Source organism: Caretta caretta, chromosome 9, assembly GCF_965140235.1.
Source record: "Caretta caretta isolate rCarCar2 chromosome 9, rCarCar1.hap1, whole genome shotgun sequence".
Classification (NCBI taxonomy): Eukaryota; Metazoa; Chordata; order Testudines; family Cheloniidae; genus Caretta; species Caretta caretta.
In genome coordinates this window covers 2,333,994-2,360,283 of record NC_134214.1, presented here as the reverse complement: position 1 = coordinate 2,360,283, position 26,290 = coordinate 2,333,994, and the positions used below count along the sequence as shown (strand labels likewise).

At 50.8% G+C, this 26,290-nt stretch overlaps 2 protein-coding genes across 3 annotated transcripts in view; one reads left to right on the top strand and one right to left on the bottom strand.

Moving 5' to 3' along the window:
• Positions 1-1,969: 1,969 nt before the first annotated feature.
• PLAAT1 (phospholipase A and acyltransferase 1) lies at positions 1,970-16,988 on the top strand. Of its 2 annotated transcripts, XM_048864900.2 has the most exons (4): positions 1,976-2,774; positions 7,505-7,643; positions 13,702-13,970; positions 15,269-16,988. In XM_048864900.2, exons 2-4 carry the CDS (start codon positions 7,505-7,507, stop codon positions 15,368-15,370), a joined length of 510 nt encoding a protein of 169 aa, XP_048720857.2. In that variant the 5' UTR covers positions 1,976-2,774; the 3' UTR covers positions 15,371-16,988. The 2 variants fall into 2 exon arrangements, with proteins under 2 accessions (XP_048720856.2, XP_048720857.2); XM_048864899.2 differs by having other exon boundaries at positions 1,970-2,774; positions 13,702-15,362.
• A 790-nt stretch (positions 16,989-17,778) lies between these two features.
• ATP13A5 (ATPase 13A5) overlaps positions 17,779-26,290 on the bottom strand; it is a 48,823-nt gene continuing 40,311 nt past the window's right edge. The window contains exons 27-30 of the mRNA XM_048865482.2: positions 25,069-25,271; positions 23,357-23,445; positions 21,276-21,356; positions 17,779-18,612 (exon numbers count right to left, since the gene is read on the bottom strand). Coding sequence (XP_048721439.2) covers positions 18,412-18,612; positions 21,276-21,356; positions 23,357-23,445; positions 25,069-25,271 — 574 coding nt within the window. The 3' untranslated portion in view covers positions 17,779-18,411. The remainder of the gene's footprint in view (positions 18,613-21,275; positions 21,357-23,356; positions 23,446-25,068; positions 25,272-26,290) is intronic.

Here is a 26,290-nt window from a genome sequence, read left to right as displayed (position 1 = left end):
CAGGACTGATCCTTGGGGCACTCCACTTGACACCGGCTGCTAACTAGACATGGAGCCATTGATCACTACCAGTTGAGCCCGACAATCTAGCCAACTTTCTACCCACCTTATAGTGCATTCATCCAGCCCGTACTTCTTTAACTTGCTGACAAGAATACTGTGGGAGACCGTGTCAAAAGCTTTGCTAAAGTCAAGAAACAATACATCCACTGCTTTCCCTTCATCCACAGAACCAGTAATCTCATCATAGAAGGCAATTAGATTCGTCAGGCATGACCTTCCCTTGGTGAATCCATGCTGACTGTTCCTGATCACTTTCCTCTCATGTAAGTGCTTCAGGATTGATTCTTTGAGGACCTGCTCCATGATTTTTCCGGGGACTGAGGTGAGGCTGACTGGCCTGTAGTTCCCAGGATCCTCCTTCTTCCCTTTTTTAAAGATTGGCACTACATTAGCCTTTTTCCAGTCATCCGGGACTTCCCCCGTTCGCCACGAGTTTTCAAAGATAATGGCCAATGGCTCTTAACCCCCCACTCTTTATCTCCCTGCGGCAGAGGTGGAAAGCACTGAACCAATGTCACCCTCGCCCTCCCAGGGCTCCTGAATCCCAATTCCGCAACAAGGAAAAGAGCTTTCCCCACCCCACCCGGCTGGGACAGCTGTCCCCACTCCCCACGCCTGAATCAGTGCCAGAGAGTCCGACACAGAGAGCGTGCTGCAGGGGTGATTGTGTCCCACTGACTCCCTAAGGAGGGAGTGTTTGTCCAGTGTGACATGAGGAACAGCTGAGCTGTCCTGGAGTGAACGCACAGGATCACGTGTGTGCACGGCATTGTGTCTCCTTGTAATCCCAGGGAGGCACTCGGGGGGCCATGTGGACAGGATTGACGAGCTTAGATAACGTCCCCTGGTGCCATGTCACTGTTTCCAGTGGAGTCACTGGGCCCTGCGGTGGGATACTGCATGTAAAAGTATGACGTGCGCAGCAAAAAGCCTCATTAAATAACCCTGGGGGGAATCTCCTCCTGGCCAACCTTCCACGGGCAGGAACCTCCAACCGGTACAGAACAGGGCAGCCCCCCTGCTCTGCCCCGCCAGCACATCACCCCTGCCCTCCGCGGCCTCCCCCGCCTCCCGGCCGGCAGACTCAAGGGCGAGGTCTGGGCCCTGATCCTGGTATCCGACAGATCCACGAAAGCTCCGGGACGGAGACCGTGGGCCAGGCGTGGGGGCACCAGGGCAAAACACCCAGCAATGGGGCAGCCCATGAGGCCCCGCGGCAGCATTACTGGGGCGGGGGCGCGGTGGGGGCCGGTCTGGGATGGAGGCAGGGCTGGAGCAGGAAAGCAAGATCCCAGGTTTCCCTCCAGCCCCAGCTTTGCCAAGGGGGCCAGTCCCAGCTTCCTTCCCGCGCAGGTGTGACCCACACGCCGTCGGGGGGAGCTGGTCTGTCCCCTCAAGTGGCACCGGGACCTCTCGGAAAGCGATTAATCCGTTTGCTCCAGCCTCGGGGAACAGCCTGTCGGAGTCACCGGGGGGGGCTTGTCCCGGACCCAGCCGGGCCTGGGCTGACAGCCAGGGCTGCGGGGCGGCCTCTAAGGGGTCTGGGTGCCCCTAGACGGCGCAGGGCCCCACTCCCCGGCGGGTGCGGGTCGCCCACCTGCGCCCTGTGCGGGGGCGAGCGGGGAAAGGTCCGAGCCAAGCCCCCGGCCCGGCTCCCCGGCCCCCGGCCCCAGCACGGAGCGAGCCCGGACCTGCGCCTGCCTGGCGCCCGCGGGGCCGAGCCCGCTCCCCGCGCCGCGCTGCCCCCCGGGCCGGGCGCCGCAAGGCGAGCCTCGGACCCCGCCAGGCCCGGCCCGGCCCGGCCCGTGATGGGGGGCTGCCCCCCCTCCAGCCGGCTCCCCCCCCGGGCTCTGGGGCCGCTGCCGGCGGGGGGCGCCTGGGGCGCGTGGCAGCGGCCGCCGGCAACAGGCCGCTTGTGTCGCAGAGAGAGTCAGTGTGTGTGAGTGTGAGTTCGCGGCGTGAGTGTGAGGCAGCTGGCGGTGAGTGATGGCAGCGTGTGTGTGAGTGTGTGTGTGTGAGTGTGAGTGTGAGGCAGCTGGCGGTGAGTGGTGGCAGCGTGTGTGTGTGTGTTCGCGGCGTGTGTGTGTGTGAGTGTGTGTGAGTGTGAGGCAGCTGGCGGTGAGTGATGGCAGCGTGTGTGTGAGTGTGTGTGTGTGTTCGCGGCGTGTGTGTGTGTGAGTGTGTGTGAGTGTGAGGCAGCTGGCGGTGAGTGATGGCAGCGTGTGTGTGAGTGTGTGTGTGTGTTCGCGGCGTGTGTGTGTGAGTGTGAGTGTGAGGCAGCTGGCGGTGAGTGATGGCAGCGTGTGTGTGAGTGTGTGTGTGTGTTCGCGGCGTGTGTGTGTGTGAGTGTGTGTGAGTGTGAGGCAGCTGGCGGTGAGTGATGGCAGCGTGTGTGTGAGTGTGTGTGTGTGTTCGCGGCGTGTGTGTGTGAGTGTGAGTGTGAGGCAGCTGGCGGTGAGTGGTGGCAGCGTGTGAGTGTGTGTTCGCGGCGTGTGTGTTTCATCTTGGATGCATGCTTTCCGTGTGTCTGTGTGTGAGTCCGTGCCCCTGGCAGCCAGCCGCCGGGCCGGGCCGAGCCGAGCCGAGCCGGGCCGGGCTGACGCGGGGGCTCTCCGGGTCACACACGTGTCGGGGCTGGGACCGGAGCCCGGGGGCCGCTCGCGGGGCCGCCCCAGCTGCTCCGGGCACCATCCCCGCAGCGCTCCCCCCGGGTAAGGGCCCCGGCCCCGGCCCGAGGCGGACCGGGTCTGTTTGGGGAAGGTCCTGCCCCGGCGCCGCTGGGAACAGTCGCCCCCGCTTTGCCTGGGGGCCGAGAGGGGGGCGTCGTGACAGCCCCGGGCCAGGGCCCTTGCTGCCTGGGCTGCTGCTGTGGATGATTCTCCGGCTGCCCCGGCGCTAAGGCAGGACTGGGGGGTCAGGGTGCTGAGCACCGTGGGTACTGCGTGGCGTGGGTGCTGAGCCCTAGGTGCTGCGTGGCGTGGGTGCTGAGCACCGTGGGCACTGCGTGGAATGGGTGCTGGGTGGCGTGGGTGCTGAGCACCGTGGGCGCTGCATGGCGTGGGTGCTGAGCCCTAGGTGCTGGGTGGCGTGGGTGCTGAGCACCATGGGCACTGCATGGAATGGGTGCTGCATGGCATGGGTGCTGAGCCCTAGGTGCTGAGCACCGTGGGCGCTGCATGGCGTAGGTGCTGAGCACCGTGGGCGCTGCATGGCGTGGGTGCTGAGCACCATGGGCACTGCGTGGCGTGGGTGCTGAGCTCTGGGTGCTGGGTGGCGTGGGTTTTGCGTGGCGTGGGCGCTGAGCACCGTGGGCGCTGCATGGCATGGGCGCTGAGCACCGTGGGCGCTGCATGGCGTGGGCGCTGAGCACCGTGGGCGCTGCGTGGTGTGGGCGCTGAGCACCGTGGGCGCTGCGTGGCGTGGGCGCTGAGCTCTGGGTGCTGGGTGGCGTGGGTGTTGCGTGGCGTGGGCACTGAGCACCGTGGGCAGTCGCTGCAGGCAAAGAGACGAGCAGCACTTGTGAGCCAAGGCGGTAGGAGGGAGTGAAGAGTAAAGACCAAACGTGCTGAATGTGGGTCCTCTCCACCGGCGTTACTGTTTTATCCTGGTGGCCGTCACCGCAGTACCTGGGAAGCCCAGAGAGGATTACGCGGTTGCTGAGGGGGGCTTATTCAGCAGGCTGCTAAACAAGGTGGCAAACAGTCATGGCAAAACATTAAGGAAGGGGAAATTAGGCTGATTAGCAAGACCACCCTTATTGCTCCTGTAATTGCCAGAGCTGCTCTCCCCCGTGAGGCCTGCTTCCCAATGCAGCCAGGAGGCGCAGGGTTTCTGAAATGATTTGTATCAAACAGAGGAGAAGCCCCACAAAATGGATTTGAATAATTGTTCTGCAGAAACATTTGCAAAGCTGAGCTTGGAGAATTTGACCTCCTTGTTCCAGCGAGCAAAACAGATCCAATGGGCATCGCCATTTGGATATATGTGGAGACCGCACTGCTATTACTCCGGCTTGTTCTGGGTTCGAATTCCTCCTCTTGTAGCCTTAGTCCCACCGGTCCTGGCTGGCTTCTTTGAGTCCTTTTGCTCCCCCATTCCAGTCTGTCTTGGAGCAATTCCTTGGGAAGTCCGCGGCTAATCAGATCCTGGCCCGTGACATCCATCCATCTAATGCTGTGTCTTCCAACCCTTCTCTGACCCTCCATTCCTAAATGTAACCCTGTTTTTGGCACTTGCCTAAAGCCACCTAAGCCTGGATTTCCTCAGCCTTTCTGTAGTTGGTGCCATCTTCCCACTTCCCCTGATTTGTTCATTCTGAACATGTGGCTAAGTCATTATGCAAGGTAGCCTGTTTCCTCTTGTTTTTTCCTACCCCCCCCCCCAGATGTTCTGGTTTAACTTGGATTTAAACTTGGAGAGTGGTCAGTTTAGATGAGCTATTACCAGCAGGAGAGTGAGTTTGTGTGTGTATGCGGGTGGGGGGGATGTGAGAAAACCTTGATCTATGCAGGAAATAGCCCGACTTGATTATGCAAAGAGTTGTCACTTTGGATGGGCTAGCACCGGCAGGAGAGTGAATTTGTGTGGGGGGTGGAGGGTGAGAAAACCTGGATTTGTGCTGGAAATGGCCCACCTGTTGATCACTTTAGATAAGCTATTACCAGCAGGACAGTGGGGTGGGAGGAGGTATTGTTTCATATTCTCTGTGTGTATATAAAGTCTGCTGCAGTTTCCACGGTAAACATCTGATGAAGTGAGCTGTAGCTCACGAAAGCTCATGCTCAAATAAATTGGTTAGTCTCTAAGGTGCCACAAGTACTCCTTTTCTTTTTGCGAATACAGACTAACACGGCTGTTCCTCTGAAAAATGGTCCATCAGTGTAGCTCCAGGCATCCATCCAGCTCTTTCATTTCCACGTTCTTCAAGATCTGCCCCTGATTCTTCCCCAATGCCCAGCATTCGGAGCCAGGCACCAGTACAGGCCTAATTACTGCCCTGTAGAGCTTACGTTTCAGTTTGAGACATTCTTCTACTGCTGCTCACTTCTCTTCATTTAGTCCATTGTAATTGAATCTTCCCAGCTACAAATCCATCAGGCGGAAATCCTCACCTCTCTGTGCCTGAGTTTCTCCTGCTTGAAATGGGGATAATGACATTGACCTGCTTTGTAAAGTGCTTTGAGATCCACAGATGAACTGTGCTAGGTAGGCGGTAGGTGGTGTTATTCTCTTCATCCTGCTCGCAATCTCACCAACCCCAAATGATAGTGTGATGTGCCTGGTCCCACATCCTGAAGTTGGCTTAAGAATCATGATAGGTTAAAAGTAAAATAATTTTAAGGTCTTTTTATTTGCCTTCTGAGTTTGGAGTGTTTCAGGGCCACATTTTCCAGCTTTTCTCTGCAATCATGAGGGCTAAAACTTACTTTTTCTCTTAAATAACACCGGAGATTCTCATGGAGGGACTCGAGCAGGTTTGCAGTTTTTCAACACAACTTTCTTTTGTTGGAAAAAGCGGATTTGTCAAAACTGAAACTTTTCATGGCAGTGTATTGGTTTCAAGGAGACGTTCCTCGGGAAGGTCTCTCAGGTCCAGGGTGAAATTGAGAGTGACCCCAGAGCAGCCAATAGCTCATTGTTCAGGGCAAGTGCCTAGGATGCGGGAGATGAGGGTTCAGGGCTGGGCCACACCCCTGCTGGTGCCCTAATTGCTTGGCTATAGTGTGCTTGGGTGGGCTCTTTCAGTGCCTCCTGATGAAGCCATTCCATTGTGGATACTGAGGGAGGGAAGGAATAACTCTCTAGCCTGAGGGAGGGAAGGAATAACAGCCTCTAGCCACTAGCAGGCACCTGTAACTTCACAGAGTTTCCCATGTGAGAGGAGGGAGAATCTGGCCTGCAGCCACTTAGGGGTAGAAGCTACTCTTGGGGGAATTCTGCATCACTGCACATGTGCAGAATTCATGTCGCCCGCAGATTTCTTTGCTTCCCTGTCAGAAGTCAGATGATTTAGTTGGGGATTGGTCCTGCTTTGAGCAGGGGGTTGGACTAGATGACCTCCTGAGCTCCCTTCCAACCCTGATATTCAATGATTCTATTCTATGATTCTATGAAGCCATTTTTCTGTGGGGACGCAAAGGGAAGCCCGCAAGAGTGGTCATGCACCTCTCCCTGGCAGTGCAGGCAGGTTGGTTTGGGCGCCTGGAGTAGCTGGTAGAGACATAAATCACTGCTGGGATGGGGTGTGGGTGGGAGGCTGTGCAGTCGTGCGTGAGAGAGAGAGACACTCTGTCCCTCTTGCTCGCTATTGCAACACGCTCGGCATGGAGAGGAGGGCTTGGGGGTGTTTCTTAGGAGGTAGACGTGGGGCAGAGCAGAATGTAGCAGCCTGCCTGCTTAGTGAATTGTTCCCATTGTCTTTGTGAATTCCCCCAGGAATATGAAACAGGTGTAAAAGTTTTAAGGCTCCGTTACACTGCCAGAGTGGTTAAAGGACATCATGGTTTTAGAAATGCTTACAGTGTTTTAGAGATTAGAACTGGTCTAAATTTTTGGAGTGAAAAAAATTCCTATCAAAATGTGCTCCATGAACTGTTTGGTGCTGACCTTTTTGGAGATGGTCAATAGCCAATATAAATTCTCCATCCCTCATTTGCTCTTCAGTTGCCTATGATGTAACACGGAGCATATGGCTCCATATATTTGTTGCCTAATAACTGGAAATAAAGGGTCAAACCAAGCTACATTACTATTAGACAAAGGAAGTTTGGGGATTTCCTCCAATCCGCCCCACTCTAATTCTCCATCCATTGTATTGTAGTTTAAATAAATAACCAAAATAATTGAAACTGGCATGATTATATTGCATTATTTTGACAAATAAAATATGCAGAATTTTAAAATATTGTGCACAGAATTTTTAATTTTTTGGTGCAGAATTTTTATTATTTTGGTGCAGAATTCCCCCAGGAGTATAGAAGCTTGGGATGGAAAAGGCCCTGGGTGGCATCTCCTCTAGCCCATCCCCTGCTGCAGTGACTTCTTCCCCCAGCAGGTCAGTAGTGCCTTGTCCAATTCAAATTGTCCCAGTGGTGAGGGGAGGGATTGCCTTGGCAACAGCCCCCGGCAGGGTTTGCGTCCCAGACCAAAGCACAAGCTCGTTGCCACCAGAGCCAAAGGAACAGTTGTTTGAGCTGGTAGCAGTAGCAGGCTGTTACCCTCCAGCCACCGGAGGGAAGAAAGTCACATGCTTTGTAAGTATGTTGCACCTTGTCAGGAATTTATGCTAACTCTCAGTCTAAATGTTCTGTTCCTCCACTGTCTCCTGATACCTGCCTAAGTGGTTCCCTGTCCACACTCCAGACCCCTCCTGCATTGTGCGTGTTGAGCAGAACAGGGAGGGACACGTTCAGAGTTGGTGTCTCTGTCTGTCCCATTGCAGATGGCGGCTAATGACAGCTTCAGTCTGGCGTATCTGGGCAACCCCCAGCCCGGGGACCTGATCGAGATTTTCCGGCCGGCTTATCAGCACTGGGCTCTGTATCTGGGGGATGGGTACATCATCAATGTGGCGCCTGTCGGTAAGAGCTGCCCCATGTTGATTCATTGGGGGGAGGAGCCGTTCCCGGCCAGCCAGAGCGGCTGTGCGCATGCAGGGTGAATGCCGCGGCTCTCGGATAAAAGGGGCAGAGGGTGCGCGCTCTGGCAGTCCTGGCCTGGTCTGTCCCTCGGAAAGGGCTGTGAGTTGGGAATAGCGGGTGGCTTTGGGAGTCTTGTACAGGACTGTGATACAGATGGGACTGGGGGCAGGAAGTGGGGCTCAGTGGCCAGTGTAACGGATGTTCCTAGTTCTGCTACTGGCCGCTGGGTGACCTCAGGCACGTCACTTAACGTCACCTCTTTAAAACCGTAACGCTTCCTGGGGCGTGGGGACTCCGGTGACATTCACAATGGGGCCCTGCGATGCTGGGTGAATGGCTGTGCCCCAGGCTGTGAACGGGGTGTGGCTGCTCAGTTACCTGGCTCAGCGGGGTCTGGACGGTGGGAGTGGGACTCACTGCCCTACAGGCGCTGTCCCATGGTGGGGGTAGAGCAGAGCTGCCCTGCGGGAGGCGCTGTGCCTCAGCATGCTCTCAGCAGCCGGGGCATGGCCAGGCTCCCAGTCCCCCTTGAGAGGGTCTCTCCAGAGCCGCTGGCTGGTGCCAAGGGACCACGTGTCCAGGGCTTAATTTGTAATGCAAGAGGTACCGGGGCTCAAGCCATTTTTTTATTCAGAACTAAGGGCTGCGAGTCTTTCACGGAGGTCACAGATTCTGGGACTGTCTGGAACCTCTGTGATTTCTGCAGCAGCCGGTGTGGTGGCCCCGGGGCCAGCTGCACCTCCCGATGCTTGGGCGGCCACAGGCAGCTGGTCCCGGACACTGCTCTGGAGTGGTTCCCTGTCCACACTCGGGCCACTCCAGAGCAGCGGTAGGGCCCTGGGTCACCCCCCACCCCCAAGCAGGGCCGGATTAACCCAGAGGCTAATAAGGCTGTAGCCTTAGGCCCTCTATTTTTAGGCCCTACTGTAGCCCTCCTTTCCATATTGAAGTAACATCTAGTAGCGGGGCCCTCAGATATTTTTTGTCTCTTTAGATATTGCTTTGTACAAATGAATCCATCCAGATTGTGAATTCAATGGATGGTGGTTGTGATTTTGTCTTTGTGGGCTAAGGAAGTGTTTGTGGGCCCAAGCCAGACTGAACTTTGTACACAGTAGGCCTACACTGGCCAACAGAAACCATGCAGAGGAAAGGAGGACGGCAGAAATGGAAGGAGGCCGAAGAAAGAAGGCAGAGACAAGACGCAGTGCTGGAAGGAACTCCTTCTCTCCTAATGTTTTTTCCTCCTACTAAGTCTGGTGGCGGGGAAGTCCAGGCGAATACCAGCCCAAGTGAACCTGCCAGGCCTGCCCCTGATGAAAAGGAGCAGCTTGACTTCTGTGACTTCTCTGGCTGAAGTCTCATTCCCCCCCCCCTCCCCCCCGCCACGAAGACTTTCCCAGTGATGGTAATACAAACACATCCTTCTCCAGCGATCCAGGCAAGTGGGACACCACTTCTCAAGAGCTCATGGCACACTGGACTGAGACGGGCCCACAGAAATGCCACATTCTAGCTGCTGACTTTTCATTGACAACGCGAGACTACACCAATCAGAATCATTATCTGACCAAACCAATGTTTGACTATGGGAAGCCTAACAAACAGACTGGCAAGCGAGAATGGCTCATCTATTTGCCTTCTCAGAAGAAAGTGAAGTGTTTTTATTGCCACCTGTTTTCTGATACCAAAAAGTGGGGAACGTTCTGCGAAGGCTTCAGGGATTGGAAGAACGCTGCATACGTTACCAGTCATGCAATGAGTGAGCAGCATACATTGTCCATTAGCAGCTACCATACCCCAAAGAAAGTTAGTGGCAGAATTGATACCCAAATGGAAAACCAGTTTTTGGAAGAACGTTCTCAGACACGTAGTTGAAACCATAGTTTTTCTTGCTGAACGTGGTCTGCCATTCTGAGGCTCAGATGGGACTGTTGGATCGAAACACAATGGCAATTACCTTGGTGTTCTAGAGCTAATCGCTAAGTTCCACCCTTTCTTAGCTCAGCACATCAATGAACATGCAGATTGTGGAAAAGGCCGTACATCATATCTATCAAAGACTATTTGTGATTAATTCATTGCACTGCTGGGAAAGACGACGCTCTCAGCCATTGTAGATGAGATCAAAGTTTGGTGGGGGGGAGGGATAGCTCAGGGGTTTGAGCATTGGCCTGCTAAACCCGGGGTTGTGAGTTCAGTCCTTGAGGGGGCCATTTAGGGATCTGGGGCAAAAACTGGGGATTGGTCCTGCTTGGGGTCGCTCTCAATTTCACCCTGGACCTGAGAGACCTTCATAGAATCATAGAATAGAATCATTGAATATCAGGGTTGGAAGGGACCTCAGAAGGTCATCTAGTCCAACCCCCTGCTCAAAGCAAGACCTAATCCCCAACTAAATCATCTGACTTCTGACAGGGAAGCAAAGAAATCTGTGGGCGACATGAATTCTGCACATGTGCAGGGGGCTGGACTAGATGACCTCCGAGGTCCCTTCCAACCCTGATATTCTATGATTCTGTGTGGGATTTTTTTTCAATGTCCATCGACATATGACAGGTTTGAGCCCTTTGTGGTGTCACCGGATGTGCTGGGATGCCACTGAGTCAGCCTCTTCTGCCGGCCTGGGTCCCCTTTACCCGGCCTTGCTGGGCTCGGCTCACAGGCCTCTTCCTGCCAAGCACACAGGCAGGGCCACACCCAGCTGCACAGAGAGACAGGGATCCGCTCTGGAATGATTCAGCCTTAGGGGCTTGCCCCAACACTCTGGTGCCCACTTCCTTTAAGGGGTACAAACCCAAAGGTTTTATGAAATTCACCCCCTCCCTCAATGTGGAGGGAGATACACACAACTTCTTCCCCCCCCCCCAGTTAGAAATTACATAAACGGGGTTATATTAATAAAACAAAACAAATTTTATTAACTGCAAAAGGTGAATTTTAAGTGAATATAAGAGATGACGGACAGAACAAAGCAGATTACTGATCAAATAAAGCAAAATATGCAAGCCAAGCTCAATATACTTAAGAAACAGGTTACAAAATGTACATTCTCACCCTAAATGTTATTTTAGGCAGGTTGCAAAGTTTCTGTGGTTCAGAGTTCCAGTTATATTCTTTTTCAGACTGGACCCTATCTCAGTCTGGACTCTCCCGTGCCTTCCCTTCAGGTGGCTTTTGCAGTCTTTCTTCTTGGGCAGACAGGCCATGGAGAGGAGGAGTCCTGTTTGCCTTCCTCCCCACCCTTAAATTGGATTTACATAAGGCAGAAATCCTTTGTTTCCCAAACTTGACTCCCCTTCCCTTCCAGTGGGAAGTTACAAGAAGTCCCAGGTAATGTTTTAGTATCAGGTGACAAGACCACCTGACCCTGTAGTATCGCAGTGTCCATGAGTCAATGGCAGTATGGAGCATTCACAGGAAGGCCAAGCTTTTCACAGCCCATTGTCCTTGCTGATGGGTCATCCACCCTGTCTGGCTTTTCTACTGTTGTACCTGAGGTGTTAGCAGTGGGCGTCACCCAAAGTAGCATAGTTGAAATACAGATAATAGTCAATATTCCTAACTTCAGATATAGAAATGATACAGGCATACAAATTGGATAATCACATTCAGTAAATTATAATCTTTCCAATGATCTTACAAGACCCATCTTGCATAAAGTACATCTCAGTTATGTCATATTCATATCATAAGCATATTTTCATAAAGAATATGGAGTGAAACATCACATGACTCAACAGATGGATGTGTCTCATGTGTATCAGCTGACTGTCATCTTGCATTATGTGCTACCTAGTGGAGCAGCTGAGCATTTCGAGACCTTCATAAACATCATCAGCCACACAGGGGAGAAACTTGCCTCGTACCTATTCGATTTCCTCACCGAAAATGGGATTGACATCAGCCTTTGTCGTGACCAAAGCTATGACAATACAAGCAGTATGAGTGGCAAATATTCAGGGAGGCAGGCAAAGCTAAAAGAGCGCAATGCTTTGGTTGGTTACATGCCAGGTGCTGCCCACTCGCTCACCCTTGCTGGCCAGTCTGCCATGGATTGTTGTATTGAAGCAGTTTCGTTTTTTGGATTTGTCCAAGAATTTTACAGTTTTTTCTCTGCATCAACCAGTCATTGGACAATTCTTAGAGATTCGCTACCAAAGGGATGCTCAGTGCCCAAATCATTCTCAGGGACGTGGTGGAATGCCAGCACTGAAGCTGTGCCTGCAGCTGTTCTGGGATACCCCAACATCCTTGAAGCACTAAAGAGCATCAGGGATGATGAATCTCAAAAATCAGCAACAAGAAAAGATGCGAAGATCCTGAGTGATGCAATGCACACTTTGGAAACTGGTATTTTGTGTGAGGTCTGGAATGATACACTTCAGCCATTCAGCAGGTGCAGTCTAAGCTTGCAAAGTGCTCAGATTGACTTTTCCATTGCTGTAAATCTAATGAGGAGTCTTGGAACTGTTCTTCAACAATTGCGGGATAGTTTTGATGAGTATGAAATTCAGGAGTCAGCCAAACGCCGGAAAAGACAGAAGACATGTGACAATGTAACTGCCCACTCATTCAGTGACAAGGAGGCCTCCAGAGTTAATACCTTCATCACAATCATCAACAAACTGAAGAGTTCATTAGAATATTGGACCGAGGCATATGAAAATATTGACAAAACCTTTAGTGTACGGACACATTTTTCGCCTAACATTTCAAGTTCTGAAGTCAGTGAAGGTATCACACGTCTGTGTCAGAAGTCCCCAGACAATGTCCCAGTAGATTTTACTAAAGAGTTTCTCCAGTTTGTTGAATTCACATCACATCACTCTCAGAAAGAGAGAGAAAAGATGACGAAAGCAAATCTATTTGGATGTACCGAGTTATCACTGAGCCCAATGTGATCGAATGGTTCCCGAATGTTGAAACTGCCTTACGGCTGTATTTGTCACTAATGATCACTAGCTGTAGTGGAGATTGTTCCATCTCTTCTCACAAGGGTCAGAAATGTCCTCGATCCACCATGACTCGAGAGCTCTCAGTGTTTTGTCCCTCTTGAGCACTGAGAATGAAATCGTCAGGTCTTTGGATTATGATGACATCATTCGTGACTTTGCCACAGCTAAAGCTAGGGGGAAAAATTGTTTGTTTGAAGAATTGAGTGTAGTGAGAGTAGAATAAACTTGTTAATTTGTCGTAAATAAATAGTATGTAAATATGTACGTAGATAAATGTTTGATGACTTCATACTTGTTTTTGCAATACGTAATTCATACTTAGGCCCTTCCCTCCCATTAGCCGTAGACCCCTCATAACCCTAGTCCGGCCCTGCCCCGGAGCAGCAGCAATGGGGCCTGGGGCAGACCCCCTACCCGTGCCGCTCCCCCACCCCCCAGAGCACCTAGGATTTAGTCAGGGGTGTTTATAGTACAAGTCGTGGACAGGTCATGGGCCGTGAATTTTTGTTTATTGCCCGTGACCCGTCCATGACTTCTACTAAAAATACCTGTGACTAAATCGTAGCCTTATCCATAACTGATGTGGTAAGCCCGGAGGTGCCAGGGCTCTGAACTGCTAGGCCCAGAGGTGCTGGGGCTCAGCCCTGGCACAAATCAAGCCCTGCCTGTGTCCCTTTCTCTGGGTGGCTCATGCAGTCCTTGTGCTCAGGTGAGAGGAAGACTAGGACTGCCCTCCACAGTGCATGAGGGTCGAGAGGAGGATGGCCCCTTCTCCCACCCCTTCCCCCTAGGGGCAGCCCCTTTCTGTCATTATCGTTCGACTCGGAAGGACTGACTACCAGTTGGTCGCGAGGGGCCAGATTCTGGTCTCATTTCCCCCCGCCCCGCAAGGCAGCCACCCCAGGGCAGGCTCTGGGTTCCCCCCCTTGGCCCCAGGGGAAGTACCCCTGAGTGAGCCGAGCGTGGCCAGCGGGACGGCTGGTGCTGTGGCTGTCCTGCACTCCTGCCAGCCGGCTCAGCCTTGTCTCTGCCTTTCCCAGAGGAAGGGGCCGCGTCGTCGCTGGCGAGTGCCAAGTCTGTGTTCAGTAGGAAGGCCCTGGTGAAGATGCAGCTCCTGAAGGACGTGGTGGGGAGCGACACGTACAGAATCAACAACAAGTACGACGACGCCTACACCCCGCTGCCCGTGGAGGAGATCATCCAGCGCTCGGAGTTCCTCATCGGCCAGGAGGTGTCCTACGACCTCCTCGGCAACAACTGCGAGCACTTTGTGACGCTGCTGCGCTATGGGGAGGGGGTCTCCGAGCAGGTAGGGGTGCCGTGGGCATGCAGCTGCGTTGAGTATGGGGCAGACAGGCTGCTGTCTCCTGCACGGGGCGCGCTACTCCCCTCTCCTCCCGAGTGTCCCGCAGGATCTGCACCGTGTCCACACGGCACCAGCTTGACCAGCCCTGCAGCAAGCTCTGTGCAAAGAGGCCATCACCTAGGGCTTTTCTCGCTCAGTTTGCAGCAAGGTCCTCCCTCCGAGGGGAAGGGCTGGTGGGGTGGGACGCAGGGCATGCTGCAAACTCCGAGCTGCTGAGCCTTGCCTGGCTTGGCCGGCTGCTCTGCCTTGATTGCAGGACTTGCCCAGCCGCACAGCTTGCTAAGGAGTCCCACTTCCTCTGGCTGAACCCCCCCTGTTTGCAGCGAGTGAGGTTCTCTGCTCAAAGCTGCATTATCCCAGGGGTAGCAGCTGCTCTCCAGCTGTGATCCCAGCATGCCCTTGTCCAGCAGCATGCCCTTGTTCATCCACCTTGTCCAGGGGGCTGCGGGGGTGGCTTCCACAAGTTCCCAAAGCGAGGGGGGACGTTTTCTCAGTGTGGAGCTCACGCAGAATTTGGTCCTTTCTCCCTGATGCAGAGAAACCCGCGTGGACTTGGGCGAGTTTTGTTAACTGCAGGTTTTGTCAAGAACAAACCTGGTATATGGAAGTCCCAGCAATTTAAACCTGTTGTGGTGAATTCTGGGTGTGTTTTGTTGGGGGAGATTTAAACCCCGTGGCCTCTACTGGCTTTGCATTGGGGACACTGCTATCGTGCTGTGCAGAGAAACCCCTGCACACTCAACTAAAAATGTGCTTCTTAAACCCGTCCTGCCTCTGGCCACAAGGGCGAGCGATATGCCGCCTGACCACGACCCCCACTGACTTCAGTGGGCTTTGGATCAGGCCCAGGACGAGAAGCTGAGGACCAGATTCTGATAACCAGGAAGTCAATGGAATTCACTCCAGATTCACAGTGGCATAACTGAGAGCAGTGTTTGACCCCATGTACTGTCTGTGGACTGAGTGCAGAGCAGACATTGCTTTGCTCAAAGGTGAGTGACCTCCTGGCATGAGTCCTGGGCCTGATTCTGATCTCACGCTTGCATAAATCAGTAGTTACTTGGAAGTCCCTGAATTCCACAGGCAGGAAGCCAGTGTACTGTGAGATCAGCATTCGGCCGGCTCTGCTCTGTCTCGTGCATGCATCTCTTGTATCCACTGTGTTCATCACGAGAGATTGTTCAAGTGTGAAAAACCCAACGTTCGTGATGTCGTCAGGCAGTTTTGTGTTTCCTTTGCAGGCTAACAGAGCAATCAGTGCCATTGGGTTTGTAACAGCTGCTGCGGGTGCCGTCTCATTGTTGGGCTTTTTCCAGAACAAATCCAGGGAGCAGCATTATTAACCACATACCATGGTAAACTGACAGCATGTGATGGTTGGATTCCAGATTGGAATGGAACCAGCTCAGTCCACGGATAAAGCTACAATAGACGCTCGTTGCCAAGGACGTCACTGTTGCCAAGGTCACTAGCTGTACTTTTTGTCATAGCAACTTGTATTCAATTGCAGATGATGATTTTCTTGCTAGCCTCAGTTGACTCCCTGGCAAATTCTTCATCCTCATTGGTGCTGTTTTGCTGGTGACTGGGCCCGTGAGCCAACAAAAGAGCTTTATACACAATTGCTGCTGACAGTGTTTTTATAGACTTGACTTGCTGGGTTTTTTCAGTGAATAATTTATATTTTTTTTACCTGTTTGGAGAAATGTTTTTATGTGTTTTTAAAAAGAATATTAATGAAACTTACAAATATTCTGAGGGGCCTTTTCCCCATCCCACGACCGGTGGGTTTTACAAGTGGAAAATCTCAACTGCTTAGATTGGTGGTGTGTGCTGTGTGGTGTGTCACTGTGCACCAGGGCGTATGCTGCACTTGCGATGCTGGAACCCACAGCTGCTCTCCAGGCCACAGGAGATGGGATGCAGGAGCAGGTCCCTTCTCTTGAAGAGGGAGAGAAGGGTCCCTTTTTATTTTTAAATGAGTGTTTTGTCTTGGATGAGATGCTCTTTTGCTTTAAGAAACAGACCTGTTTCCCACCTGTGAAATGATTCCTGCATGCTGTTCCTCTGGACCGGTCTAGCTCACTCTCAGACCACCAAGTGGGGGCAGAACCAAGAACGCGACCGCAGCATTTTCTGGCTACTCTGCGCTCCTGCCCAGCCCCCACTATTTTTCTAGACTGCCCGTGCTCAGACGGGCTGCTATAGTGGGTACCTGCTAGCATTGAACCCTACCTCTCCGGGTTCCTTAGTGACCCCTGGGGCTTGGACCTGCCGTGAGCCACGATGGGGAAAATAACTCTAAATCCTGCAAAACCAGTCCTTGGTCTGGAGCTGTTCACCCCCCAGAGCCTCAGCCAGAAACTGAGCTTGAGCCCGTGTTTAAATTCAGTTCTTGGGCGTTTCCTTCTGCTGGTTGGAGGGTAGATACAGCATTCCTGAAGTGGTGTGGGGAATGTGCCAAAGAAAGCAAGTTGCGTGTATTGCAGATTCTGTTAGCATCGGTTCACCTTCCAGTCCCATGTGGGTGACACCTGGGTTTTTTGTAATGACTCTGGTTTTGTGCTTGAGTGATTTAGCAGCGTTCTCACTGGCTAGCAGCTGGTGTAACTGGCCCATTGGTTTGGAACTGTTCTTTGAAGCCTGAAAACAAGATACTAACTCCAATGCTGGCTGTCACGCTGTGCCACTCCATGGACTGCAGTCGTGTGCAGGCCAACCCCAGGTCCGGCTCAGGGTACTTACTGCAGAGTTGTCTGCTGTTGAACACGTCCCTACTTGAATCAGAGCTTTTTTATTGACGCTTGTTTCCGTGTCTGGGGGACTGAGTCTGACGTCTGGGTGTATATTGTAGTGCACTATTGTCTAGTGTTTCCCTTTCTTCTTAAACTAAACTGGATATTAAATACAGCAAAAAACAAACAAACACCTACTTCCTATTATAATAAATCTGAAAATAAATCTGAGCGTGTGTTGTGTAGCCAAGGGCCATTTCTCGGCAGATGTTATTGGACGGGTAAACACTTTCCGAGTAAAGGAGCTGCATTTAACCAAGGTCTGTAGGCGCTCAGCCTCTCATGCATGGATGATATCTGAGCCCTGAACTGCACTGTTTCAACTTTCACCATCAGCAAGGTGGGTGTGAAAACAAAGAGGACCAGACTTTGCACTAATTCCCTTCATTTAATCCCTTGAACTCAGTGGAGAGACATGATTGTTACATGAGGGCTGAATTTGGTGCAGTATGTATACATGGTTCAGCCATATGAGTCTGAGCCAGGGAAAATCAGACTCTGGGCAGCGAAGTAACAGGTGTTTTCTCTCTGGTTCTGCCTGCAAATTCCCATTACAATGGATAGGTTTTTGCGGTTAGATTGAGAGATGACTAAAACTTGATCTTCCCTAGCCAGGCCTAAGCCTTATAAATCAAATTTACCCCACTCCACACTGAAGTCACTGGGGTTGCACTGTTGAAAAGTTGTGAGGGATGTGAATGGAGAATGTGTCTCATTCTCCTTAGTATAAATATAACTGTGCGTGACTATGCCCACCCCCAGCCCAGCCCCTAGAGGAAAATTTTCAGTGTTTTAGGCCTTCATCCGCTGCATTACAGTAGGCTACTCCTCATTGGTCCCATTTCTGCAGCCAGTACCTGTGCAAGAACTGGAGGATGCAGCTCTGGATGGGGATGATGTGGGGGTCTGGGTGGGGATAACATCAGGCTTTGTGGGGATTACGTACGTCACCTGTCGCATCTTTAGCTCCTTCAGGTAGGGAAGAAATTTTCTCTCTGAACAACACATCTTTGCCATTTGGTCTTTAGGTTTCCATATCGGGCTGGATTTTGCAAATTTACATACACATCTTTCCCCATGCCCAGAAAAGTCATGCAGTCCCAATACACCACCCAAATTCATGAAGTGCTATGCAGGGATCAAACAAACATGACCCCGAAAACTGCAGCTTGAAATTCTCCCAAAGAACTTCGAAAGCAAAACCCCAGGAAAAATCAACTGTATTTTTTTTGTAATTGTAGTTTGGCAGCTTACACAAGAGTCTTAGTAGAGTACATTGACTAGCCTGGCAGCAACAGCGGAGAATCAGATGCTCATTGTTTTACAGGGAGTTTGCAAAACTCTAATCTTCTTCAGCATATTTGTAATTGGACAGAAAAAGTGCTCAAACAGTCAATAAAGCTTCATAGAAAATGGTAATTCGCCATAAAATAATTCCTGTCAAGGGTACAGCTGTAAGAGACACTGCCTGCATCTCTCCAATGACTTTGGGTTCGTGTGTTTACACAAACCCCCCTGAATCTTTTACCAATGAAACTGAAAATATTCTAGGTTCAATATAAACAAGGAAAAGTTGTCATCTTTGGCTTCTAGTTCTCTTTGTCATGTTCATAGATTGGGTTGATGTAGATTTCATTCTTGCTGTTTTCTGCAAAGTCTTTTCTCTTCAAAGGAGGCCACTTTGGATCCTTCTCCAGCTTCCTCTGCCACTTCCGATACTGGCTGGGAGACCGGAATCGAAAGCATTTCTTAATCAGCAGCCAGAGATGTCTGTTTTGCAGGACGACATCCTGTGAAGTGAAATAGAGCTGCTAATACTGGCTCCCCTTAAAGCTCTGAAGTGAGTGGAGGAAGCCTACACCTGCCATTCCCCCTACTACTAAAGCAGCGTGGGTAAAATTCTGCCCTCACACACAGGAATATTGCCTAGCCAGGGCCTGATCCCACACTCATGTGCACCCCAAACTCTTCCAGGCTTCCAGATAGGTTCAGTCTCATGCTTCCAAAGGGAATACAAGTGAGAAGGAGCAGTGTAGTCCGCACACCAAGGTGTGCAGAAATGGGGTTTGGTTTATTTATCAGGTTACTTGCATTAGACGTGTTTAGGGTACGTAGTTTTAAAGGAAGATAATGTTGCAGCTGAAAGGGAAAGAAGAATCATAGAAAATGTTGGGCTGGAAGGGACCTCAAGAGGTCATCGAGCCCAGCCCCCTGCACTGTGGCAGGACCAAGTAAACCTGGACCATCCCTGACAGGGGTTTGTCCAGCCGGTTCTTAAGCACCTCCCTCAGAAGCCTGTCCCAGAGCTGAACTCCCCTGAGAGTTAGAAAGAGTTTCATAATACTTAACTTAAATCTCCCTGGCTGCAGACTAAGCTGTTACTGCTTGTCCTACCTTCAGTGGACATGGAGAGCGATTGATCACCATTCTCTTTAGAACAGACCTTCACATATTTGAAGACTGTCAGCAGGTCCCCCTCTCAGGGTGTTTTTCTCAGGAACAAACATGCCTGGTTTCTTGAACTTGTCCTCAGAGGCCATGTTTTCTAAACCTTTTATCATTTTGTTGCTGTGAGGCAAACCCACAGCCAGACCAGGGCTGCTCACTTAGCTAGAATGACTCATCTAGCTCATTCAAGGAGCCAGGAGCACAGATGTGTACCTGGTGCAGTTCACCCTGCTATCCAACACCTGACACTTCTGCGGCAAGAGGGAGACCCTGGCGCATATCTACCTCGAGTGTGCCAAGTTGCAGCCCCTTTTCCAGCTCCTCCAGAATCTCCTCCTCAGGTTCTGGCGGCACTTCTGAAACCCCATCTATGGCCCCACGAAGTCACCAGACCTCATCAACCTTCTCTTGCTGCTGGTCAAGGCAGCTGTCCCCCATACCAGGAGGAGGAAGCTGGACAGGGAGGTGTTCTGTGACTGTGGGGCCTATTTCTGATCCTCCCTTAGGTCACGTCTCTGGGCAGAGTTCCTCTGGGCCACGTCCACTGGCTCCCTGAACGCCTTGAGGAGCAGTGGACGGTGTTCAGGGGTCTCTGCTCAGTGTGCCCCTCTGGATCCCTGCTTTTGACTCTGTGATCCTGACTCCCGTCCCGGGGGACATATGTTGTCCCTGGAATTATTTGAGCTCTGGGTCCAGTAGCTCCTCCCCTTTGGCTGGGGGGTCGTTTAGATGTGGGCAGGCTTCTGCCCACCCATTCCCCACCCCAGATGCTCAGTACTACAATGACTCACCCCTCCAGCAGAACCTGCAGTGTCTCATCTCTCAGGTGTGCTGCAGCAGTCTATCCTGGGGCAGGGCCTGGATCAGATAACCCCGGGCACATGTATTTCACTCTCACCGCCAGAGCCACAAGTTAGTCTGTGCAACAGCAGCATTACTCGGCTACGAACCCTCCTGCTGCCTCGGGGTTTTACAGAACCCTGTGCTTATAGCCCGCCCTAGATCCTGACCCTGTTCCTGCCCCACCCTTGTTCGAGCCTTGTTCCAGCCCTCTTCAGTCTTGTCTATGCCCTATTCTGACCTTGCTCCAGCCCTGTTCCTGACCGGTTCCTGACACCCAGGCCCTTGGACTGACTCCAACCCAGCTCTGACCTTCGGTCTGCTTCCAGATTGTGACTACAATCCTGATTTGGCTTGTCTATGGACTCTGAGCCTAGTTCTGACCCACGGTGCATCCCCAGGTACCAGCATCCCCAGGTACTGCTGCTCTCAGCCTCTCTTGACTCTCAGTCCAGCTTTGGCCCTTACTGCTGTTCTAGACCGCCGTTCCAACCGCCAGGCCTGACTGCCTAGAATTCAGAGCCTGACAGTTGCTCTTCTCTGGACTCACTCCAGTTTGTCCACATCTTTTGTAAGGTGTGGTGCCCAGAACTGCACACAGGACTCCAGCTGCGGCCTCACCCGTGCTGAGCAGAGCAGGATAATTGCCTTCTATGTCATACATACACCGCTCCTCTTCAGAGGTGCCGACTTTCTTCTTTCGGGGTGGGTGCTTCTTCCCCGAGGCCCCACCCTCGCTCCCCCTCTTCCCTCCCCTGAAGCCCTGCCCCTGCTCTGCCCCCTCTCCTGAGCACACTCCACTCTCATTCCGCCTCTTTCTGCCCCCTCCCCCCAGCGCCTCCCGCCTGCTGCCGAACAGCTGATTGGCCAGTGGCTGCCCAGCATCCACCATTATTTTTTCCCCTTCGGTGCTCCAGCCCCAGAGTACCCACGGAGTCGGCACCTGTGCTCCTATTTCTACACCCCAGAGTGATATTAGCCCTTTCTGCAGCTGCATCACATTGTGGGCACACGTTCATTCTGTGTTCCACTGGACCCCCCGGATCCTCTTCAGCAGTACCTCCACCATGCCAGCTATCCCCCCTGTCGTATTTGAACAGGAAGAACTCAGCACTTCCGCTAGACTTCATGGTCCTCAGGAAAATGGGTAAACTAAAACACTCACCTCCACAAAGACCGATACACAAAATGTGACAAACAGCATGATTAAGATGTAAACCCTCCAGATCGTTGGAGTGCAGAGAAGCTGTTGGAAAAGAAATGCAAGTCATTTGATTTTGAATGTGGTTTTAAGATTCTCATGGATTTCTAACAGTCTGTAAGACCAACTAGTTTTATTTTTACATGGATCAGCACTAAAGTTAAAGAAATCTTAGTGCCATCTTATCTTCTCAGAGATCCCTGAACGGATTAAGTCATGTTAAAACACGGATCCTCTTCTTTTGCTTTCCTAGGGTGCAAATGACCTAAATGTATCTGAAGCAGCTGCTTGAAATGGGTTTAGTGACAGACAAGGCAGTTATTGCTTCAGCACTGAACATTAATGAAACCCTATTTAAGATCATGGGGTGGGGTGGGGTGGGGTGGGGTGGGGGGGAAAAGGAAGGATGAAGTGCCCACTAACTGTGTAAAGAAGGCTCCATTCTCCTCCTCGTCTGTGCTTGGAAAGGAGTTGTCAGGACTAGTGGCATACCCAGTACTCCCTCCCGCTATGGCATGCCTTTCCAGAGAGATTGGGGGAAGTTCCTCCCCAATGTTCAGGCTGTCCTTGTTTGGGGATAAGGCAGAAAGCAGCTCTCTGCACCATGCACCTGTATTCTAAGGATGAGTGCATTAAACACGGATACCTTTCCACAGAAGTTTCTGCTATATAGACACGGAGGAAAGTTAGCCAATGGTAGCATCACACCTGAAGGATGGGTGCTCGCAGGGGAGTAGTTAGGACTCCCTGCCCAGGAATATCCCATGTAGAACACAGGCCTGGTGGTTTCTATCATTTTGCTACCTGGTTGTGAGTACACCAATCGGAGCCCTGCCCTGCAGTCACTCCATGGACAAAATGTCCATTTAACAATGTGGAGTTTTTCTATCAGAGCAGGAGCATGGCCAAATCTGTCAATAAATCTGTAATACCATCAGATTCATGGATCACACTCTGCATTGCTTGTGCAAAGGTGGGTGCACAACTGGCGGAAGGATTCTGCTCCAAGAGTAGTTATCACTGGTTTGCTGTCACACTGGGAGGGTGTAGGTAGTGGAGTCCTGCCAGGCTCAATTCTGGGTCTGGAACTATTCAATATTTTCATTAATGACTTGAACAGTGGAGTGAGAGAGTGCTTATAAAATTTGTAGAAGGAGGGGTTGCAAGTACTTTGGAGGACAGGATTAGAATTCAAGATGACCTTCACAAACTGGAGAATTGGTCTGAATCCAACAAGATGAAATTCAATAAAGTCAAGTGCAAAGTACTGTGCTCAGGAAGGAAAAATAAAATACAAAACTACAGCACAGGGAATAACTGGCTAAGGGACAGTACTGCTGAAAAGGTTCTGGATGTTCTGGTGGGTCACAAACAGAATATGAGCCGACCAGGTAATGCAGTTGCAAAAAGGCTAATATTCGGGGGGGTGTTAATAGGACTATCATATGTAATACACGGAAGGCAATTGTCCTGCTTCACTAGTCACTGGCGAGGCCTCAGCTGGAGTATTGTGTCCAGTTCTGGACACGGCACTTTAGGTAAGATGTGGATAAATTGGAGAGAGTCCAGAAGAGAGCAAGAAAAATGATAAAAAGTTTTAGAAAACCGGACCTATGAGGAAAGATTAAAAAATGGGGCATGGTTAGTCTTGAGAAAAGCAGACTGGGAGGGGGACCTGATGAGTCTTCAGATATCTTAGGGGCTGTTATAAAGGACGGTGATCAATTATTCTCCATGTCCACTGAAGGTGGGAGAAGAAACAATTGGCTTAATCTGCAGCAGGGGAGATTTAGGCTCAATATTAGCAAAAGCTTTCTAACACTAAGGGCAGTGAAACTCTGGACTAGGCTTCCAAGGGAGGTTGTGAAATCCCCTTCATTGGAGGTTATTAACAACAGGTTGGGCAAACACCTGTCAGGGCTGGTCTAGATTTACATGGTCCTGCGTCAGAGAAGGGGTCCCATCCAGCCCTACATTTCTGTGATTCTATAATTGATCAAAATGCAGAGAGGGTGAAAAGGACACACAACTTCAGTTCCACTTACCAGCATTCCCTTGTATACAGCACTGATGTCAACAAAGAGGAGGAAAAGGCAAATTCCAAGCTGGATGAGCAGCAGGACTGAAAATATGTCTGGGGGAACAAAAGCATTGTGGCATTGTGAAGTGTTTTGGTAACCAGAAAAACCCCTGCTACTGGACTGGGTTATTATTTATAAAGGGCTGGCAGCTCCTGTGACGTGTTGCAGAATTGCTATGCAGCACATCTCCTTGTTTAGCAAAACTTCCCAATTCTACCAACAAACAAAGGGAGCTGCAGAACTGAAACAAGAATGAGACTCCACACCATTCTGTCACTAAAACTGCACATTGGTGTTACTGCCTGGGCGATTTGCCAAATGCAGGCTTTAACTAATTCAACCAGTGTAAACTAAAAGCCACCCTGTGGAGACACAAGCTTCTCACCAGGATAACATGGTCTCAAATGACAGGTGGTCTTATTCCCGATGTATGCTCTGATCCATATGCACAACCAGTGAGGAGAGGGTGAACTCCACACATGGACTATGGGAGCAGATGATCCTCAGTGGTGTTGTGTTACCTGGGTGAAAGTATTCCCTGAAGTAAGGGCCGGATGGCTCAGGGACTTGCTAATCAGACACAGAGCCTTACGCTTCCAGGTTGCTAATATGTATCTTGCCCATACCCTCTATGTATGAAAGCTGTTGCCATTCTGCCTACTCAAGTGCAAGGAGCTGCTGGTTGCAGAGCAATTCCATGTGGCCAGGTATCCACATCACAAAAAATGCTGTCACAGCTGACACCAAGAGGCAGCCTTGGTCATTGCCTTGGTAAAGCAGCCGAGGATGAATGGGCCATGGCGAGCAAACTGCTCTGTGACACCCTCCAGAGCAGGGTGAAGCACGTAGGAGAGGTGAGGAAGCTGGATGTCAGCAGCACCTTGCAGGAGCACTGTAACATTTGCCAAAAGGCAGCTCCCATTAAGAGCATTTGTGCCTGTTTGTCAGCATAGAAGAAGACTCTTCACCAGACTCGGCTTGGGAACTTGAAATCTGGCAGCTACCCACCGACTGCTGCTCTACAGAACACCTTGGGGCCTACTCCAGTCTAAAGTACACACTGGAATTAACCCTCCTGTGGCTGAGCAAAGCTTTCCTCTTGCTTCTCTAAGCACACAGCTGCAGACAGAAAGGAGCTATCTGTTAATCAAGAGCTACTAGGGAGTCGTTCAATCACTCTGCAGAACTCAAATGAAAGTGATCGAATTTTGTGCCTTTATCACAGACTTTTCTGCTCCTGTCCCACAGAACGTATGCCGGACAGAGCTGGGTACCTTAAAGATCACAAGGAGATCTTGTTTATGGAATTTCAGCAAATAAATCTCCCCCTTTTTGTTATCTGTCTTCAAATTTTAACAAACAGTTCTGCCATTAATTGCTGTGTCACTCTCTAAATGCCCACTTCCCAAATATGGCCAGTTCACCTCTCTCGGGTCATGCTGGTATAAAAATTAACCTTGGGGAAAAAGCCTATACTTGGGGCTTTGGCTGAGTCTGGCCTCCAGCTGGTGAAATGGGAGCTGTCTTCCATCAATAACAGCTTGCTATGCTGGTCATGGGTTCAAGTCCAGATAAATCACAAAAGGTGGAGGTAAATCAAAGCATTACTCTTAGCAAACTATTTGTCCGTGTTGAGTAAATATCTGGAAAGCACATATTAATGCAGTTATACTTACAGTTAGTATAGACGGGTTTCCTGAATGGCTTTCCCTTGGAAAAGACAAATGCTAGAATTATGCAGTTGATTGAAGTTAGTGGCCATAGAGTGGTGTCTTCGTAGCTTAGAACGCTGCTGGGGACATCTGTGGCATTTGCAGTTCCATTCCTATTTAGAATGGTGCTGACAGAAGACAAGGAGTGGTTTGCTGGACGGCACTCTCTGCAAAGAATCACCAGTATTTATGAGGACAGGTTTCAGAGAGGTAGCCATGTTAGTCTGTATCAGCAAAAACAATGAGGAGTCCTTGTTCGTTATAAAAATAAATTTGTTAGTCTCTAAGGTGCCACAAGGACTCCTCAGTATTTATGAGGCACTTGCTAAGCTGTGGCTGGCTAGAATAAAGCAGCTTTCTCTATCATAATTTATCCACTCTGTGTTTCTACTGCGCCCATCACTGTAATGTCCTGGTGTCACACACCAGAATAAAAGCTATGTTTAATTCTGTTTCAAAAAGGCCTAACCTCCCTGCTCCACCTGGTTAACGCCTGTGCTCTGGGGGCAGCGATGGTAACTGGCATCCTAGCAGCCTCCACATTCATTGGCAAGTGTTCAACCATTAAAGTACAGAACATCATCAGCAATAAAGGGGCCCAGTCATAGCCCTGTTAATCCGGGAAAGTTCCCACTGCAAACCCTTGCCATATTTTCTGCCCTGAATGTGCATTTCTCCATGATGACAGGATATAAAGGGCTCCTGGATTTGGAGAGAGATTTTAAACTAAATAACACACAGAGAAGGAGCCTGATTCCCCACTCCGTTACAACAGTCTCCCCCCTAAAGTTAATCAAATTACACTAATGAAAGAGAAGGGAGAATCAAACCCAAGGTCGTCTTATGCTCCCAGGAGAAGCCATCTCACAACAGGATACCAGGAGAGGGCAGCATGGAGGGAAGCAGAGAGCAAGAAGTGGATTTGTTTGTTGACAACATGAAACTGAGGTTTGAGTCCGTTTATCTTTTTTTCTTGCATTAGCACCAGCTTGCTTCACGGTCCTGGCTATTCACTGTTGACTACGTGCATAAGGCTAATAGCAATATTCTCACTTTGGGCTAGACGCTCCATTCTGCTGCATGCTGCAGAAAGGAACAAGTTCATAGAAGAAAGGAGATGAATAGATGAGAGGAAGAAAGTGGCTTCTGGACCTGTTCCCCATGCCAGGCCGCAGGCAGCCACTCC